This window comes from Idiotropiscis lumnitzeri, chromosome 1 (assembly GCF_059441095.1).
Source record: "Idiotropiscis lumnitzeri isolate Australia: NSW breed Sydney's pygmy pipehorse chromosome 1, RoL_Ilum_1.0, whole genome shotgun sequence".
NCBI classification, from domain to species: domain Eukaryota; kingdom Metazoa; phylum Chordata; class Actinopteri; order Syngnathiformes; family Syngnathidae; genus Idiotropiscis; species Idiotropiscis lumnitzeri.
In genome coordinates, this window is record NC_142391.1 from 2,274,093 (window position 1) to 2,293,820 (window position 19,728).

The window sequence follows — 19,728 nt, forward strand, 5'->3', positions numbered from 1 at the left end:
TAAATAACACCAATAATTATATGTAATATATGATTTTTACTTCATTATAATTTTGTATTTTTTTTTTCTAAACAATCATCATCACTTACCACTTGAGATGTCTCTCAAAGTCGCGGCTCTTTCTTGTGCGCCGCAGATGCGACTCCTGGGCGAGTGTCGCGGCAACATCGACACGGTCAAGAGGATGGGCTACGAGTTAAAAGAGGAAGAGGACACGGCGTCCGGCCTGGCCAACCCCAGCAGCTCCGAGTCCCAAACATCTGGCGAGTCGCTTACTGCATTCTGAAACATTGAAATGTTCTGCTTTTAAATCAGAATTTTTGTTGTTCTAAGTGTTAAAGGACCAAAAAAGATGTTTTTTTTTAGTCATTATGATTTTTTAAAATAATTGGCGGATTAATCTGATTTTTTTTTTTTTTTTTTTTGCCAAAAAAAGTCCATATTTGGATGAGCCCAAGTCAAGTCAAGTTTCTTTCTATAGCCCTTAGTCACCAAAGAGTCTCTTTACAAGGCCGCAATTGACAAATATTAATGACTTCCCCTGATGCCTTTTGGGGGTTTTGTCGCAGGCGTGATCGAGCGCTGGGAGCTCCTGCAGGCTCAGGACCTCAGCAAAGAGATTCGCACCAAGCAGAACCAGCAGCAGTGGCAGCAGCTCAACTCGGACCTCAACAACATCTGGACGTGGCTCCGAGAGGCGGGCGACGAGCTGGAGCAGCAGCGCCGGCTGGACCTCAGCACCGACATCCAGACCATCGAGTTCCGCATCAAGAAGCTCAAGGTGTTGTTATGTCTGTGTGGATTGTGCATGCAACAAAAGTCAAAGTTAAATGAAAAAAAAAATCAGGTTTGAGTTTGTGTCAGCGAAATAAAAAGTTGGGGGTTTTTTTTGCACACTTTGTGCTGTTGACAAAGTGTTTTCTAGCTTCAATAACACTAACATCAAACAAGTAAAATGCTGTTGCGCAGTGTGCACTCAAGCCGAAGGAGAAAGTCCCACCAGATTGTGTGACTGCAGGAGTTCCCAAATTTAAAGGTTATCGCCGCAAACAATGCATATTAATAAATGTTATGTTTTGCCATTGCAGCATTAATGTAACACTGTAGTTATTTACGTCAAGTAATACGACTACCTGAATTTTTATTATAATTGATTTAAAAATCATTAAGTGGAGACAAGAAAGTCTTAAAAATAAATAAATAAGTGTGTGTGTGTGTGTGGGTATATATATATATATATATTTTTTATTTTTTTATTTTTTTTTTTTTTAGTGCTGTCAAGCGATTAAATGTTTTTAACAAATTAACCGCCCAAAATTTCCGTAATTAATTGCATTTTTTCTACTTCTATTTTTTTTGTGAAGCTTTTAAAAGGTATTTACTTGGAAAATAATTTGTAATTAATGTAAAATGATATATAAATCTATATATATATATATATATATATATGAACCAATTCAAAGTAGCCCATTTATGTGAAGTGAAATCCAGAAAAGACTCTGTTTAAAAAATAAAAAATAAAATAAAAGGGCTAACATAAGATACAATAGGGGGTGGACGCCACACCTAAACCTGAACATGAACCTCTTGAGTCATGTGTCCAGGAGCTGCAGAGGGCTTGGGACAAGCGCAAGGGCATCGTGCTGTCCATCAACCTGTGCAGCGCCGACTTTGTACACTCGGACACGGACGAGTCCAAAGAGCTGCAGGCCAAACTCAAGGACATGAACAACCTCTGGGACAAACTAGCCGCCTCTTTGGGCGAGTGGAGGTGCTCGCTCCAGGGAGCGCTCATGCAATGTCAGGTGGGTGCCCGCCAACTGGTCAACAGCTCGTCATCGTGTTCATCATCATGTTCGAAGGTGAAACAGGAACTAAAAGTGCTTGCCTTTATGTTCTTAACTCATTCACTTCCTGCCAATTGAAAAAAAAAATATTTTTGACGTCTTTAGCCGTCAATGGCAGTCAATGAGTTAAGTCGAAGTACTTATAGAAACGTGCTGGTTAAATCTGATTAAATACTAAAGTAATTGTAAAATGCTTTTGCAACCTATTTTCCATTTTTCAATTATATATTTCTCAGTTGGAATGAGTTGAGGAGCTTTATTTCGACAAAAGTAGTCCTTTGGCCCCATCTTGTGGCATATATGTGCAATTACGGCACGGTACAACCTCATTCGGTTCGCATTGACGGTTGCGATTTGTTTTAAGAACAGAAAAAGTCGTGGGAAAAATAAATATTCGAGTAAAGGTGACGTAAAGTAACAATGTATTTGTACTTCATTTCCCACCACTGCCGATCCAACAAACAGGACTTCCACGAAATGAGTCACGGTCTGCTGCTGTGGTTGGAAAATATCGACCGTCGGCGTAACGAAGTGGTGCCCATCGACCCCATCCAGGACAGCGACACTCTCCAAGAGCACCATAAAGCACTCACGGTACGCAAAAGCACTCGTCTTTTCTTCTGACCAATTAAAATGTATCACTGAGTATTTGGGCGTGGCTTCTTGAGTTTTTTTTTGCGGGTCTACTCATGATCGAGAAGACAGGTCTGCCAAATTTTGAGTTTCCAAGTCAAACTGGCCCAAAGGTAAAAAAAAAAAAATATTTAATTCTCAAGAACGCTCCAAGCCAAAATGGCCACTTCACACCAAAGAATTTTTGTTGGTCGACTGCCAAATTTCACGTTGTTATGGGAAAGTGACCTCAAGAGGCTTAAAAAAATAATAATAATTCACACGTGGGGTCTGAGTAAAACCAAAGTGGAAGACTTCTTTCCTGCATGTGTTCTTGAGACTTTTTTGTGGGTCTCACTCATAATAAATATTTGACGATTTTTTTGTTGCTAAGAGCTTTTGGAGTAGATTTTTTTTTTAATTGTAGAATCCACTCCCGAGCCAAAATGTGTGTTTCAAAAGACTTCCCGTATCTTTTGGTCCTTTTTTTTTTTTGTGGGTCTCCTCATGATAAACATGTCTGCCGACTTCTAAAGGAAACAATCTTTGGCGGCTGAATTTTCCTAAATATTCTGGCATTGTGCTGCTGATCCTTCCTTGTCGTGGACCGCACTCAGGTTTGACGTGAGCTCTGATTTGTGTTTGCAGCAAATCCGCAAGGAGCTGTTGGACTCTCAGCGGAAGGTGGCCTCGCTGCAGGACATGGCGCTGCAGTTGCTGGTCAACTCGCAGAGCGGCGACTGCCTGGAAGCCAAGGAGAAGGTCCACGTCATCGGCAACCGTCTCAAGTTGCTGCTGAAGGAGGTGACCCGAGACTTGAGGGAACTGGCCAGGATCCTGGACATGACCAGCAGTCAGCAGGTACCACCAAATCCTCGCCGCAAACGTGCACGTATAACGCACGCTTGCCCTTCGCAACCCGTAAAAATTCAAATAACTCCTTTCCTGTTTGCCATTTGATGACATTTTGGCCTCAGCGATACATAATCTGATTTTTAGAACGCATACATCGCAGATGTCCAAAAAAACTACAAATAAAATAATAAAATAAAATATATATATATATATGTATTTACTTTTTATCTTTTTCTAATATTTTTTTACATTTTAGTTGCGATGTTTGTTGTATTTTAATATTTTTATTCAGACATTTTGTGTTTTATGACTCATGTTTGTGTAAAAAAAAAATGAAAAGGTCATTTTTTTTAAAATGCAGGATATTTTGTTTTAGTATTTGTGTATTTTTTAAGAAATATTTTCTCCTATATTTCAATATTTTTGTCAAATTCTTTCTCATATTCTTGTACTGTTCTTGATGTTCTTATACTTAAGTGTTTTGCATGCGTGGGTAATATCTGAGAATTTTTTATTGAAATTTTTCCCATCTAATAATTTTGTATTTTTATGTATTTTTTGTTACTTCTGACATTTATTGTGTAATCTTTCATCGAAAAAAAATTCACCGTATTATTATTATTTTCCTCATTTTGTGAAATATTTTTCTAGAATTTCAGGCGTTTTGCATCGATTTATTTTTTTTAATATTCTGGTATTTTTAAAAAATATATATATTTTTTTCCAAAATGTAATGAGGATAAGCGGTACAGAAAATTAATGGATGGCATTTGGTATAATTTATTTTAGTAGTATTGTTGGCTTGTGTTTTGCTTTTTTCTATTTCAAATTATTATGGTATGTTTTTTCGTCGAATGTATAGTTCTGGGAAAAAAAGTGATTCACAAAAAATTGGGGTTTATTGACCATTTTTAATTTTCTCAAATGAATAATAATGCTCTAAATGACAGTTGTAGGATATGTTGTCATTCGTATAGCATAAAACAAAAATGTTCATTTTAACAAATTATTAAATAGCAAAATCAGGCAAATTGATCATTTTATTTCTTTTTTTTCAAGTTTGATTTCAATTCTTCACTCGTGCCCCGTCATCCCCGCTTGTGTCCCAACTAAACTTTGACCGTGTCCGTCTTGTGTTTGCGCAGGATTTGTCATCTTGGTCGTCTGCAGATGATTTGGACACGGGATCCGGGTCGCTCAGTCCCGCCTCGGGGCGGAGCACTCCGAGTCGGCGGCGATCGGTAACGTATACGCCGCCCTGCTCCTGTTCCGCTTCATCCCCACCAGAACTTCCGCTGCTAGATTTCAATTAGCCCCTTTCACACAAAGTTTACGGGAAATTTTTGAATCAGAACTGTAGCAGAAAGTAATGAAATAAATAATTAGAATTAAATAATTTATACATTTTATATATATATATATATATATATATATATATATAATTACAAAAATAAAAGAAATATAAAAACTAAAACTAATTACTTTACTAAAGCGATTACTACATCTTAATAAACCTAATTATAATTAAAGCAAAAATGTCTGTCGTCTTTGTCAGTTCCAATAAAATAATTCATGATCTTCCTAGGTTAATTTTAAATGCATTTCTTTTGGTCTTACTTTATGTAAAAACTAACTAGAATGGAGAAAAAAATAAATTCTGGCTTTCCTCAAAATTTTAAAATTCACTCCATAAGTATCCGCAAAGTATTCACACTTTTTCCACATTTTGTTTTGGTGCCTACAGCCTTCTTCCAAATTAGATGTCATTTTTTTTTTCCTGCAAAGAAAACGCTGGACAGTGTGAAAGGGGCTATGAACCTGCATCCCATGAAAGTCTAAAATTCACCTCCCTCCCGTAGCGGGAGAGCTTTCCTCAACTCCTCTTGTGCACCTCCACCTCTCCTCTCCTTTCCTCTCCCAAACTTTTCACGCATTCATTACAACCCAGTGAGAGAGCCATCCAGCTCTTATTTTCTCCTTCCTTTACTTCCAACGTCATACCCTCAAGTGAGTGGAGACTCTTTCCCAGTAAGCCTTCCTTGGAACTTTTGCTCACGCCAGTTTGGAGCCCAGGAAAATGCCGCTCATGTTTGCGGTTTAGTGCAACAGATTTGCACTCATGAGCTGGATAAAACGGACCTTCTCACCATGATGTCACGTGCACTTCCGGGTGGCAAAAGCCATCTGTGATGGCACCATGAGTTTGAAAACATTTTATTTTTTTATTTTTACCAAAGCATAGTGATTGAGAAAAGTGGCAAAATGGCTTGATTTAGATTTTTGTCAGCCAACTCTACTTTGAAGATATTACGTGAAGTATTTTTATTTATTTATTTATTTATTTATTAGTTAGTTAGTTTGTTTGTTTATTTTTATTTATTTTCATTTATTATTTATTATTTTTATTTTTTTTATTTATTACTTTTTTTCATTTATTTATTTATTTATTTTTATTTGCTGTCATAATCTAATTTAAAAAAAATGCAGGTGCTGGCCAAACATAGCATTTATATTTTTTTTCGCTGTCGATTCTCATTTATCCAAGTGCAAACGATGAATTGAAGCAACTTGATTTTTATTTATTTATTTTTTTTCAAAAAATGTTCCAAATTGACTTTAGCGATTATACTATCAGGCTAGCGATACTGTATTCCGGATTATTATGCACTAATCGATTAATTTAGCTTTTATTCAATTAATTAATTTATTTTTTTTAGAAAATCCCGCCAAACATGAAACATTTTGAGTTTTTGTTTTCCATTTAGTTGAGGTCAGTGGTAGCCAATGACTTTATGCCACCCGGAAGTATCCCGGCGCCTCTCGTCGACAAACATAACGAAGAGGTCTGGAAGCATGCTACTGCTGATGTGCTCTTCACGTGAAGGGATGAACTCGTCACCGTGTTGTTGTTTTTTTTTTTGTTTGTTTGTTTTTCTGTGGCCGCTCGCCTCTCATCGTCACTTTAGGAGGTCGTCGGCGTCATGGGTGGCTTCTGTCTTGATTTGCCTGGACTGAAACTTTTCTTTTCTTTTATACCTCCCTTCCATCCCCTCCCCCCCTTCTACCAACCCGTTCATTGCAAACAGCGGCGGGGCAAATGTAATGTGTCACAGCGCGGAGGCCCTGTGAGCGGTCCACAGCACAGGTACATGGTTCTGTTGGTTGCTAGCGCACTCTGAAGATGATGGAAGTCGGCCGCCGCGCGGATTCCAGAACAGAGCTTCCTAACCTTTCTTAAGCCGAGGCCAATCAAAGTTTATCGAGAGCCTCGACTATGCGCGGGGGGGATGAGGACAAAGCCCGGCTGCCAAATAATGAAAATTAGCGACAAATTGACGCCTCCGTCGGAAAGGTCACTGCGATTTGTTGGCCAACAAACTTGACTTGTGATTTTTGACAACTCCATTTTTCTTGTGCGGCAAATTGATTTTTTTTCCCATTGGAATGAATTAAAATGCCATTCCAGATCCCCCACCCCATAAAATAATTGTGTTACATGTTTGTAATACAGAGAAAAAAAAAACACTTTCCAGTGCACCCCCGCATACGCGTAATTTGGCACCCTTGGTGGATTTTTTTTCCTCACCATTGAAGTTTTTTTTTTTTTTTTTAATTTTCTATATTTATATATTTCTTGGCAGTGTTGCTAAATTAAACTTGTAAGTTCCACAATTTAAAATGATCTGCTCTAAATGTACTCGCTCCATTTGAAATTGATTTTATGGCACGTTAATTGAAAGTTATGATTTTTTTTCATTTTTCTTCCTGTCGCTGTCCAGCTGCGGCATGGATAGACGAACAAAGATTTGTCGTCATTAAATAATAATTGTCCACATAAATCATGTGAACTTGGATCATTTCCTGCGTGGTTGGGAATCCCTGTTCAATGACAACTTTTTTTTTTTTCTTTTGCTTTCTTTTAATTGTGTGTTCGGTGGCGCCATGGTGAATTCCATCATCTTCTGCAAGTCTAGACGCTCTTGTGTAGGCCGACTGACCAGCGGCAGCCCTCCCCTTCCTGGTTCTGAAGGAATTTTCCGCTGCTTAATAACCAACCACTGGATTTGACCCCCGCAAGTGTTTCTCTCTAGCTAACAACAACAACGCCCCGCCACTAGGGGGCGCACTTGTCCCTCCCGCCGCCCTTCCTTTTTCTCTCCAACAGCCATCAAAATGTCTGCAATGAACAACACAAAAGGCTGCCGTTTCTCTCTTTGTGACTTTTCTTCTTCTGTTGCTATGCCATCCACTCTGACCCTGCCCTGCCCCGCCCCGCCCCCTTTTTTCGTCATAAAAAAAAAGCACCACTCTACGTCATCGTTGTCTCTTTTAAAGCCTGCTTTGTCTGCGTTGGTTTTACTTGCAAAACTCCAAAGTCTTGCCCCCTTCTCGTTGGATTAGAATAGATAGCAGGCTGGATTTTGAAATTGAAAATATTTGGTACGGAACAAACATGTACCATATTAAGTTTAAATAAATAAATATTAACATTCCTCTTTTGTTTAAATTCTTCTTAGTAAGTCACAGTATCACTAGTGAGCATTTATATATATATATATATATATATATATATATATATATATATATATATATATATATATAATTTTTTTAATTTTTTAAAATTTATTTATATATGGGCAATGCACGTCCATCAGAGCAAAGAAGACATTTTGTTTTTGCAATGTCTCTTTCCACCTCAAATGTTCACCCCTCCCCTCTCCGCTCAAAAACAATGTGGGGGAACTTAACTTAACTCCAAAGCCGCTCCACTCTGCAAGCAAGCCAATCATATTGTGCGCCGCTTGAAAGTCCCTTGACTTTTTGAACCCACCCAAAAGTTCCACAATCAATGATTTTTACCGAGCTCATATTCGACAGATGGTAAGATTTTAGAGTTTTGCTGCATATTCATGAACACTTTGTGGGGGGAAAAAAACAAAAAAACACACCATCCCTGAATGTATCAGCCCCTTCCTGTTGTCGGAATGGCGTCGTCGAAGTCAGCCTTTGTCTAATTCTTCTCTTAATACACACACACACACACACACACACACAGAGTGCCCGTTCACTTTCATTTGTTCGCTCACTCACTCATTGATTCATTGCTCATTGTGTTGCTGTACTGAGACCTTGCAGTTCAGACCCTGTCATGACATTCATAAATTGCATTCAAGACCCTCTTCCACTTTACAGGGACTTGAAATTTTGTGGTAGCGCTTATTAGCATATGAGCACAGCAACCTGTTTGTACTCTTTTAAATTTCGGGCCACAAGTCATTTGAATTTAATTTTAAGCAGGTAGGTCAATTGAGAATTGCTTCTCGTTTACAACTTATTTTGAGAGAGTGTTTTTATTATTTTTTTCAACTGACCTTTTTTTTTTCAATGACAAGTAAATTAGCAACAAGTTTTGGGTTATCAAATAATATGGCATGATTTTCTATTTATTGTGAAATGTTTTTGTTTTTCTTTTTTAGAATAGCTAATAGGTCATTTTATATTTTATTTTTTGTAATAATTTGACATAGAAAAACGTTTTTAATTCTATAATTTATCAAACGTTGTATTTGTTTTTTTTTAGATTGGCAATACAGTGTGTTATGTAATTTTTTTTTTATTATAGATCAGCACCAACAGTGTTTTTGTTTATCTTATTTTCCCCAAATTATTTTGCTTGATTTTCTGTTATTGCATCTTTTCAAAAATAGATTTTTTTTAAAAATATATATATATGAGATCGTTTTTAATGTCATTTTTTCTTATCTATTTTTCATTTGTAAAATAGTCATTGAAATTCAGTTTCAGTCTTAACTCACAAAAACTGTTATTTTTATTTTATTGAATGCATTTGATTAACGGATTATTTTGAACAAATTAAGTCAATCCAAAGTCATCTGTTACTTTAACTTTTTTTTACTTTCGAGGACATCATGAACGCGTTTTCATTTTACTTTTTTCCAAATATGGTATTTTTTAGTTTTTTATTTTTATTTTTTTGTATTTTATGTGCCGAAACATTTTTGTTACATTTTTATAAAATTGAATTTGGCTTTTAATTAATTGGGTTGAAAAAGCAAAAAGTTAATACAGTGAGATTTAGTGTTTAGCTATTTAATTTATGTGACATTATTTTCTTTTTCTATTTTTTATTTTTTTTTTCCAAATCTTACATCAGAACCACTACATTTTGTATGCTGTTTTGCGGCCTTCTGATGATAAATTTGACCTTTTTGATGTCTGTCAGGTGTCGCAGCGCCGCTGGGTCCGCTTCCTGCCCTTCTGACACGGCGCCGCCTTGGGGCACCTCCTTGGCACGCCGCGTCCTACGAGTGGCGCTGCCGCTCCAGCTGGCGCTTCTGCTGCTGGTGCTCGTCGCCTTCCTGCTGCCCTTGTCCGAGGCCGACTACTGCGCCCAGTCCAACAACTTTGCCCACTCCTTCTACCCCATGCTGAGCTACACCAACGGGCCTCCTCCCGTCTAGGAAACGCACTGCAAAAAAAAAAACACGTCCGTAGCCATGAGAAAGAAGCACCCATGAAGCCTTTCGGAATGACTTGGGTTGCTGCGTAAATTAGTTATAAATTGTGATCTAGTCAATCCGTGTGACGAGACTAGAGTTGTTGATTAATGCTGTCTGTCCCGGCGTTCTTAAAGTTAGCGGAAACGAACAAAATGTGCAAGTCCAGGTCATTCCAAAAGGCTCCCATATTTGATTCCTTCCCAACTGACGTTGCAGAAATTGCTGCTTGTTATTCCAGGAACTAAAAGGGAAGATCCCAGAACAGTAAAAGGTTCTTCTTTTACCCTGATGAAGAACTCTGGAACTACATTTAGGCACAAGTTCTCGCGTTCAAATGAATAAGAAATCGTGTGACGAGTGGAGTAATGACAAGAAAAACGATGCACCAAAGTAAATGGCTGCAACGCAGGCTATGATTTTTCTCATGATTCTACTTAGTAATGCTTAACTCATTGCGAAGTGTATTTTTTTCACCCCTCGCATGCAGTTCTACATCCCCATCATCAATTTTTAACCGTACGCACCGAGATTATTTTTAAAGAGAGTCATCGTCCGGACGACCTTGGTCGTTTTATTTTTTTCAACATATCCAATACTATGGAGCCTGATAGAAACTATTGTATTTTTTTGTATGCTTAGCCAATGTCAGATGTGTAACAAAGTGAGGATGAACATGTGTGTGTGTGTGTGTGCGTGTGCGCGCGCGTGTGTGTGCTGTATATAATGTTTATGACAAATGTATACGCGAGCATCAGAAACAATGAATGCCAAATCTCTATTTTGACATCTGTGTTTTTTTCCCCCCTATTTTGAATTCATGACTTCAAGTAGTTCGGAGTGTCTGATTGGGGGAGAGAGGCGGCACTGAGATTTTATTTTTTTTGTTTACTTTTACGTATAATCTTCAGAGAGGGCACTTTTATTCTTTAATGCAAATTTGATGTTTTAATTAAAAACAAATAATAATAATCACTAGAATGTGATTTAGAGTACATTTGATTTATTTTTAATTTTAGTTAAAACAGTAAAACAAATTGACATTTAAAAAAGGTATAGCACTTAACATATATAGAGCGAGAGAAATTAGCTCATAAAATAGTCTTGTTTGTTTTGAATCATTAATATTGTATTATAAATTATTTCAATAATTTATAATTATTTTAAACGTACAACTAAATGGCAATCGTGTATTTTAAAAATATCCAAATGAGTCCATCATAATTATTCATTTTTTGGGACATCTTTAATGGTAGAGCAGCAAATCTCGCTTGCTGTTTCACAATTTATATAGCATGCTTTTAAATGTATTTTTTTTGTACTTTATGCCAAGAAGCGAAAGAAAAGACTTTTTTTTTTACCGCCATGAAGTATTTGTATCACATTAAAATAAAATGCAGTAATTGTAGATAAAATATAAAAGCAACGCCAAACCAAAAAAGAATGTTTATGTGTCTCAAATACCTTTGAGCCCCAAGAAGACAACATATTTGAGTGATTTTTTTCATTATTTTTAATTTTATTATTTTTTTTTACAGTTAATAGAAAATTAAAACTCGAAAAGACATCGACTCAAGGTCAGTGCTTAGCCGAAATTGTGCCCCAAGTGAAGACTGAAAGGCTTCCTTCGCTTCAAAAGTCATCCTGACTTTTCGTTTCATTAGATCCTCCTTCCGAAACATAATTTTTCTGCAAAACTAACATCTGACTCAACACAAACTAGTCAATTAATGAAAGAGAAAATGACAGCGGAAAGAAGAACTCGATATATGACCATGAGAACTTGTCGGTTTAACCCCAAACGCGCTTCAACCATAGTACTGGCAGCGTTGCTTGTCACGTACAAACAAAACATTTCTGAATATTCATTTTATTTCCACGACGTTTTCATTATTCATTTTAAAACATAGTTGACCTAAACATACTTCTCTACTCATCTAATTTGCGTTTTATCCGTGTGTTACACGTGTACCTGCGAGGTACAGACCTGGGTAAAGTGTTTTGTATGGCAACAGGAAGTGACACTCGATAAACTAAAAACTTTATTGGCAATACAACACTTATTTCCCAGGTGGTTTAGTTTGATAACCTTCGTTTTCTTTTTTCTTTTTTTTATTTTGTATATTTTGGAAGCGTTCACATTGAGCGCCGAAATGTTGTTTGATTACGACACTACGTCATGATTTTTCCGTCGAGCGAGCCAATTAGCTCGGCTAGCCATTTGCTGCTAATCGCGGAGTGCAGGTAAGCGAGCCGAGCACCGTTTGTCTACCAAATGTTTCATTTCATGTTTCGTTTCATTTTGCAAAACAATTTACTGCTGCGTCGACCATTCCATCATTGTTTTTTCCTCATATCTCCGTTGACATGTCAAATGATCCACGAATAAAATACAACATGCACTGATATTTATCCTGATACAAAATGTGAATGTGTGGCTGAAGTAAAAGTGCATCCCAAATATTTGAAACGCCAAACAGCTCCTGAACACCAAGATTTTTTTTTCTCCCCTTCATGACACGTTTCTTGTAATTGTTAAAACGTTTTTTAAGAGTGGCCATTACGCTCTAATTGGGTTTCTCAACAAAAGCAAACCTGTTACAATAAAAAAAAATTCTAGCAATCTTGAGGAAGAGGAAAAAATGAAAATTGTGTGTTAGTGATACATGACTCATTAGAAATGACATTGTTGCTGTGAGTAAAAGTAAATTGAGGACCAGACCTCTTCCATTTTACGTTTTTCATTGTGTGTCACTCAAATAAATGCTACCCATTTATTCATCATAAAAGTAAACGGCATTATTATCAATTTTTTTTCTCATTGTATAGCTGCTTCTTGACAAATTGGCATTGCGTCTTGCGTAAAACTTATCATGTGTTTTTAAGCAAAAACTTTCAAAAGTTCTTATTTACTGTACTAACACCATTACTAGTTTAATAACATTTAACTGTCCTTGTGTTAATTGCAAAGATTAACAAAGAAAATTTCAATTATTCAAAAATGTTTCTTACGTTGTCCTCTAATTCCAGAAGGACTCGTGTACTATATTTACAGCATATGTCATTTAAATTCTGTATTGAATTAAGTAAGCATTTGTGTTCCCGTGTAGTGTGTGAGCACCCGACCCTGGAGTGGAGGAAAAAAAAAAAAAAAAACGATGCTTCTACAGACTTTGTGTACTAAACTTGGAGCACCACGGAACTTAGTCACCTCCGCTTGTCTTTTTCATGCTACTCAAGCACACAAGTGTGAGTTGCAATTCCGGACTTTCTCATGCTCCTCTGGTCTCCGGACGAGATGTTCCTTAAACGCACCTCAGCTCGAGCAAGAACATCCGAGACACTTTTTCATGTCATCTGCATTAAGTGGATTCAAAACTCCAGGCTGCGTCTTTTTAATGGACTTTCGGCGCAGGAGCGAACAGAAGCGTTTGTACGCCACAAATCTGGTCAAGTCTGTTTTAAAGCCCACTTTAAAACCAGTGACGGCACCCGGGAAAAGAGTTCCCAAAGGGCCGAGGACCAAACAACCTTCCAGAGCTAATCAGCCTTCCCTGAATCAGGACATGGTGAGCCAGCCTGCTCGTTCTCACGCTGCGCTTTGTTCATTCCACTCGTGTGTTAACATTCTTGTGTGGTTGCTCCCGCAGGACATGATGCAATGTATTGCCTTTGCAACAGCGGACCAGTACAATCTGCCCACACTCAGCGTTGACCTGACACAACACGGTTTCCATGAAGTGGAGTTCCCTCGAGGTAAGACCACACCAGGGGGGGGGCTCAATACGTTTTTAAACAAGACCAAAAAATGGTGTCAATTCACCATACGTCCACTAAAAACTGCACAGGTTAAATATGACTACCATCATATCCCCATAAATCTACCCGCGTTAAAATAAAGCTCACCAAATACTTCAAGTTAAAAAACGACTACCTCAAAAATGAAGTTGCCCATAAAAATTGCATAGAGTAAAATAAAGATACCATAACCCTCCCACAATTGCGCAAGTTAAAATAAGACTCATTAATCTCCCCAAATGTTGCACAGGTTAATCCTCTAAAATGTGGGCAGGTGAAAATAACCCTAAACCCGCAAAAGTTGCACGTTAAACAGAGATGGTGACCTGGCGGTCCGTGACCACACTCTGAGTGTCCCCTAATACGTATTGAGAGAAGGGGAGGTTGCTGGATGAATCAGGGAGTGAATGGGAAAAGAAATCTGGGGGGGGGGGGACAGAAAACAATTTTAAAAAATATTTAAAAATAATCAGTAAATATGGAAATTTGCGGATGCAGAACTGTTTTAAGTTGTAATATTACCATTCACCACTAGATGGCAGACAGTCTTTGTTATGCTTACACCGGGTCGCCTAAAAATGATATCTATAGTTTTTTTGCCCATTTGGAATAATATGCAGGACAAACTTTAGCTTCATATTTCCGTTTTGATTGAATTGATTTTTGTAAGAAAAAAAAATGCACTTGCACTGAATGTTGGTTTGCTGTTCAGCCGTTTTGTGGCGACCTTGAATGATCATTTTTATGCAAAATAGCCCTTTGTACTGGGAAAAAAAAGACCTTAAATGTGGCGCTGGTTCGAATGAAATGGCCATGAATCCCAAATACCGCCCCCCCCCCATAAACAAGATGATGCATGTTGGAATAAGATTAACGTAATCACCTAAAAATTGTGCAGGCCCAAATGAAACTATCGTTAATCTCCCGATGATTGCGCAATTTGAAGATGATCATTGCCCCCAAAAATTACACAAATTTAAATTGACTACCGTAAATCCTCTAAAAGTTGGCCATCAAAATTGAGGAATCATGGACGATGCAATTTTTTTGGTTTCCTCGAACATGAGCTCTGAATTTAAAAAAATAAATAAATAAATATAAATTGTCACCGTATTTCAGATGCCTCCAACGTGCTGGTGATAAGTTCAGACGTGGGCGCCAAAACGGACGACAGCTCTCTCATCTTCTTCTTCAGGTGGACTTGCGCCTTTTTTTATTTATTTATTTTTTTTTGCATCACTGTTCACGTTTTTCCAGCCACTCAAATGTTTGTTCGCAAATGGTTGGTGACACGGGGGCGCTGTATACGTTTTATTTATTTATTTATTTATTTTTTACAATTTTCAGGGAAGGCTCAGTGGTTTTCTGGAATGTGGAAGACAAAGCGGTAATCAAACACCATCTCATAGTTGCTTCAAATGATGCCCAATTTGGAAAAAGAAAATTTGACATTTCCAGTTTAATTTGTCACTTGGAAAAAAAAAAAGGAAAAAGAAAATGAAAAATATGCCTTCCAAACTTTTTTTGTTTTTGATGCTGTCCAGTTGAAGAAAGTGTTGAGGCTTTTGGAGCGTCACGAGAGTCAGCCGTACGAAGTCGCGCTGGTCCACTGGGAAAACGAAGAGATCAACTACACGTACGGCGAGTGAGTGAGTCCGCTTCTTGAACGTCCACCGAAAGGTGTTTTTCACTTTGTAATGCCCGCGGCTTGCTCCGTCCGCGCAGGGGAAACACAAAACTGGAGCACGGCATCTTCATTTTGAGCGAGCACTCGGAGCAGCACGACAAAGTTCTGGAGAAGTTTGCCTTTTCCAACGCTTTGTGTTTGTCAGGTGAGACGTGACGTCAGACGCGACACGACAATTCTTCAAAGAAAACAATGCAACGAACCATTATTTTAATAATCCGTTTTTGTTTTTTTTTAATCGATTAATTGACGACTCAACGGATTCCCCAAAAGGACATTTCAAATTGACCGTGCAAAAACAAATTGATTACGATTGAGTCGCTGGTTTCGTCGGCAACATGTCAGAAAATCGACCGGAATGTTTATTGTTTTCCAAAGTAAAAACTGATTTTTGCAAAAAACATGAAAATGTTGAATAAAAAAAAAACATTACATGTTGAGCGTGCAGGTGTACCTAATGACGTGTCCAACATGTGCTCTCTCTCGACTGTTTGTGTCACTCGTTCGTTCCAGTCAAGTTGGCCATATGGGAGGTGTCGCTGGATAACTTTGTCGAGTCCATCCAGTCAATCCCCGAGGTACGCTCGGCACACATTTTCAATCATTCACTACATCTGCTGTGTGTGTGTGTCAGGTGATGTTGGGATTTAAAGCAGTCAAGCATCTCATTAGTTTTTTTTTTTTTGTTTTGTTTTTTCAGACGCTCAAGTCGGGCACGAGAGTTAAGTTGTCGTCAGCGGGGGTGATGCAAAAGATCGGCGAGCTCTTCACGTTGAGGTCAGTGTCTTCATGAGTCTCACGCCGCCGCGTCTTCCGCTTTCACACACACACAGGCCACAACTTGCAAATGAAACTGGACGGGTGGAATATTTGCAATAGTTAAATCGAAATATGCATTTGAAATTTTGATATTAGTAATGCAAAGTTCAAGCAGGTTCTTCTGGATTTTATTTTATTTTTTTATCATGAATTTGTATTCAATGGAAAATACATGAATACAATAATTATATAATGGTTCTATTTTTCAAAAATCACTGGTGAAATGTGTTGTATGAATGGCAGTCCATCTATATTGAATACATTGATTATAATATTTCTATTTCAGCATACATAATTAAAAATGATTATATTAGTATTTTTATTTTTTTTATCAAAACAATAAAATGACCTACTGGTAATATAAATATATAAATGTGCATTTCTAATACTACTACATATATATTTTTTAATTGCTTTATCATTGTCCCTTTTTTATTTTTTAAATCGTTGAAAAAAAATGAAAATTGTACTTAAAAAGGCAGTAATTGTACATTATTTATATTTTTTAACTCAATACTCATTTCATGGATCTACTTTTTTAAATTACAATACATTTTCAATTGCTCTAAAAAAACATACAAATTGGAAAAAAAAAAACAAATATGATAATATTTCATAATTATCATATAATAATCTTAATTTGTCATTATTCAGCCTGGCTCTCTTGGCTTGTTGTAATTAATAAAAAACACTGCTTGCATAATAACACTTATGTATATTTATTATATACTTTAAATGTATTTATTACCTTTACAAAAAAAAATTGTAACCGAACCGGATCTTAATGATACGTCCAATATATTAAAACTGTCGTTGTCGTCTTCAGACATTGCATCAACCTGAGCTCCGACCTCCTGCTCACGCCCGACTTTTACTGGGACCGAGAGAACCTGGAGAAGATCTACGACAAGACCTGTCAGTTCCTCAGCATCAACCGCAGGGTCAAGGTGACGGCGCCATAAAAATAACCGCCATTGCGCTCACGCTCATCTTGTGCGATGTGGCTGATGATCCCTCGTAGGTTGTGAACGAGAAGCTGGAGCACTGCACTCAGCTGACGGACTTGATGAGGAGTCACCTCAGCGAGAAGCACAGCTTGAGGCTGGAATGGATGATCGTCATCCTCATCACCATTGAAGTGAGCGTCATTGCACCTCACGTTAGCATCATTAGCATCATTAGCATGACGTGATGTAACTTGACCTAGCGTAGCATAATACCGTCCGAGCAGTAAATGCCTCGACATGGACACAAACGTCATCTTTTTGGCTAGCAAGTGAAATGCATGCTCAGTTGGATTAGGGTCACACATTTGTCGCATTACTTGTAACCCCTTCAAAACTGGGAAGCACATCTACAATACAACAAAACTTTATTTATATGGCGCATTTCACAACACTCGGATCTGATTTCAATTCAATCAAGTGGTTTAGATCCTATTTGGCTGACAGAATGTTTTGTTTCATCCTTGGTTGCTCTTAGTCCTGCACTACTCTGTTTTGGTACGGTGTTCCACAGGGTTCAATTCTAGGGCCTCTGCTGTTTTCATTGTAACTGCTGCCCTTAGGTTCCATCTTTAAAAAAAACTTGGTATTTCCTTCCACTGATGTGGATAACTGCTCTATGTCCCGCTGAGCAAAATTCATCATTGAGGCCACTTATGTATTGTCTAGAGGAAATCAAGACCTGGGTAGCAGAGAATTTCTTGAATTGTAGTGAAATAAAAAAAATTAAAAAAAAGAAGTTAAGTGTTTGGCCACAGTGGCCGCTTTGAAACAGTAATCCCTGCCTTCGTCACGTATTGGATGGATTATACAACACAGTACAGTACAGCGTCATTTACACAGCGCTTTCACAACTTCTGCCTTTTTTGTTATAGAACGCAAATTGTTTTACAGAACATCTAACATAAAATAACAAGGATAAAACAGGACACACGACATAAAACACCGTAATACAATCGTAACAACTGTTCTCATCTAATCTCGGCAGGATTACTGTCACTTTATTTTGGGAGTCAGACAGTCCTCCCTCAAGCGTGTCCAGTTGGGCCAAAATGCTGCTACTTGCCTCTGGTGTTCGTCGGAGGGAGTGCATAACTCCAACTCCGGCGTACTCGATTATTCGATGGTAGACTAGTTAGGATAATTGATTGTAAGGTAATTTGATAGTGATAGCCCTCATACTCGTAAGTCAAATTCGGTCCCCCTGATTTGGATTGAAGTCTTGACACGTTTCTTGTTTCTTTAGGTGTTGTTTGAAGTGGTGAGGATGATCTTCTGAGCAGGAGAGTCTTCACATGCGTACTGTGTTCAGGTATGCTCCAAAGTGTTGTGCGCAACCGACAGCTGTCAATCGTGAGCAATTCTGGCTTCACATGACGATTCATGTTGACGGCCATCGCAACGGCTGCCGTGATTGGCTAACGAGTGAAAAAGACGCCTTGTGGTCTTAGCGAGCGAGCGAGATTTCACAGAAGTCTTAGGACAAAGAAGGACCATCAGCAAAGTTCTCCCTGAACAACATCGTATTACGGAGGGAAGCAAATCTTGAAAGCAGTCCAATTTGTTTGGCGAAGAAATGTTTGCGGCGGGAAAATTCAGTTTGTGCTGCATGCGTTTTCACCTGGCTGAGATGTTTCAAGAAGTGCAAAATTCTGCCACCACTTGCGGGGATCATGAAATTTGCTTGCAATATTATTGCCGCTGCCGGCCTAAACATTAATCTTCCATTTTTTAGTATTTACGATGCGTAACTTGTCCATGTTGTGTCATAATGTGCACAAATAAAATGGGAATTCGGACCATTGTTGTGTCTGCATTTCTTTAATACTGTGGAAATGTGAATATTTATTTGCGTAGTGCGTGTTCCTAAAATGTCAAGTTCTGAATTTTTTATTTTTTTTTTTAAGTATAGCGCCCTCATTTTATTTTTATTTGTATTTTATTTTATTTTATTTTTATATTTTATTTTATTTTATTTTTATTTTATTTTTATTTTACTTGTCATTTAATCTAAATTGTTGGTTAATTGAAATATTGTGAATACTGAAAAAAATATATATATATTTTTATATTTGTAAAATGTATCTAGATGTCCACATTTTTACGTGATTGAATATAATCAGTTACACTGAAGTAAAAAATGATACATGGACATTAATTCATTTTCTTTTTTTTTTTATGTCGTCTTCAAATGATGGGCCCGCCCATCTGCCCTTTAACAGAAAACGTTTCGTTTAATTTTTACTTTGTACGGTTGTTACAAAAATCATTCATTTTAACGACATTTAAAAAAAAAAAAATAGCAAATGGTTGAGACGTCATTCAGTCAAAAAAATAAATTTGTGACTTTTTCCTCATCTGCGTATCGTGCAAACACTTCACAACAAACAAAAGCGTTAACGTTACATCTCTATTATGGTGAAGACGTCTGCGCTCCTTTGAAAACAAACCAAAATAAAAATGTCCACCCTTGGAACTGTCAAGAAAGAAACACATTCTCAGATTTTTTTTTTTCCCTCTCTTTTATTCAATCGTTAAAACTGCCACGTTTTGACATCAGCGTCTGTGTCAGAATATGTTGAGATGTA

General features: G+C 37.5%; 2 protein-coding genes across 10 annotated transcripts in view; both read left to right on the forward strand.

Annotated features, from left to right (window-relative positions):
- syne1b (spectrin repeat containing, nuclear envelope 1b) overlaps positions 1-10,613 on the forward strand; it is a 124,230-nt gene extending 113,617 nt beyond the window's left edge. For 5 of the 6 annotated variants that reach the window (XM_088310156.1, XM_088310160.1, XM_088310158.1 and 2 more), the window contains 8 exons: positions 137-263; positions 570-781; positions 1,605-1,805; positions 2,313-2,441; positions 3,108-3,320; positions 4,460-4,555; positions 6,401-6,459; positions 9,559-10,613. In XM_088310156.1, the coding sequence (XP_088166282.1) occupies positions 137-263; positions 570-781; positions 1,605-1,805; positions 2,313-2,441; positions 3,108-3,320; positions 4,460-4,555; positions 6,401-6,459; positions 9,559-9,796 (1,275 nt within the window). In that variant the 3' untranslated portion in view covers positions 9,797-10,613. The remainder of the gene's footprint in view (positions 1-136; positions 264-569; positions 782-1,604; positions 1,806-2,312; positions 2,442-3,107; positions 3,321-4,459; positions 4,556-6,400; positions 6,460-9,558) is intronic. The other variant, XM_088310161.1, reaches the window with a different exon arrangement.
- A 1,190-nt stretch (positions 10,614-11,803) lies between these two features.
- rmnd1 (required for meiotic nuclear division 1 homolog) lies at positions 11,804-18,939 on the forward strand. 4 transcript variants are annotated; one of them, XM_088310165.1, is made up of 12 exons: positions 11,804-12,076; positions 13,073-13,401; positions 13,483-13,588; positions 14,750-14,825; positions 14,978-15,017; positions 15,175-15,275; positions 15,356-15,462; positions 15,831-15,895; positions 16,018-16,094; positions 16,963-17,083; positions 17,158-17,274; positions 18,129-18,290. In XM_088310165.1, exons 2-12 carry the CDS (start codon positions 13,183-13,185, stop codon positions 18,273-18,275), a joined length of 1,176 nt encoding a protein of 391 aa, XP_088166291.1. In that variant the 5' UTR covers positions 11,804-12,076; positions 13,073-13,182; the 3' UTR covers positions 18,276-18,290. The 4 variants fall into 4 exon arrangements, with proteins under 4 accessions (XP_088166291.1, XP_088166288.1, XP_088166289.1 ...); XM_088310162.1 differs by having other exon boundaries at positions 11,806-12,076; positions 12,943-13,401; XM_088310163.1 differs by lacking the exon at positions 18,129-18,290 and adding an exon at positions 18,387-18,939 and having other exon boundaries at positions 11,810-12,076; positions 12,943-13,401.
- The last annotated feature ends 789 nt before the right edge of the window (positions 18,940-19,728 follow it).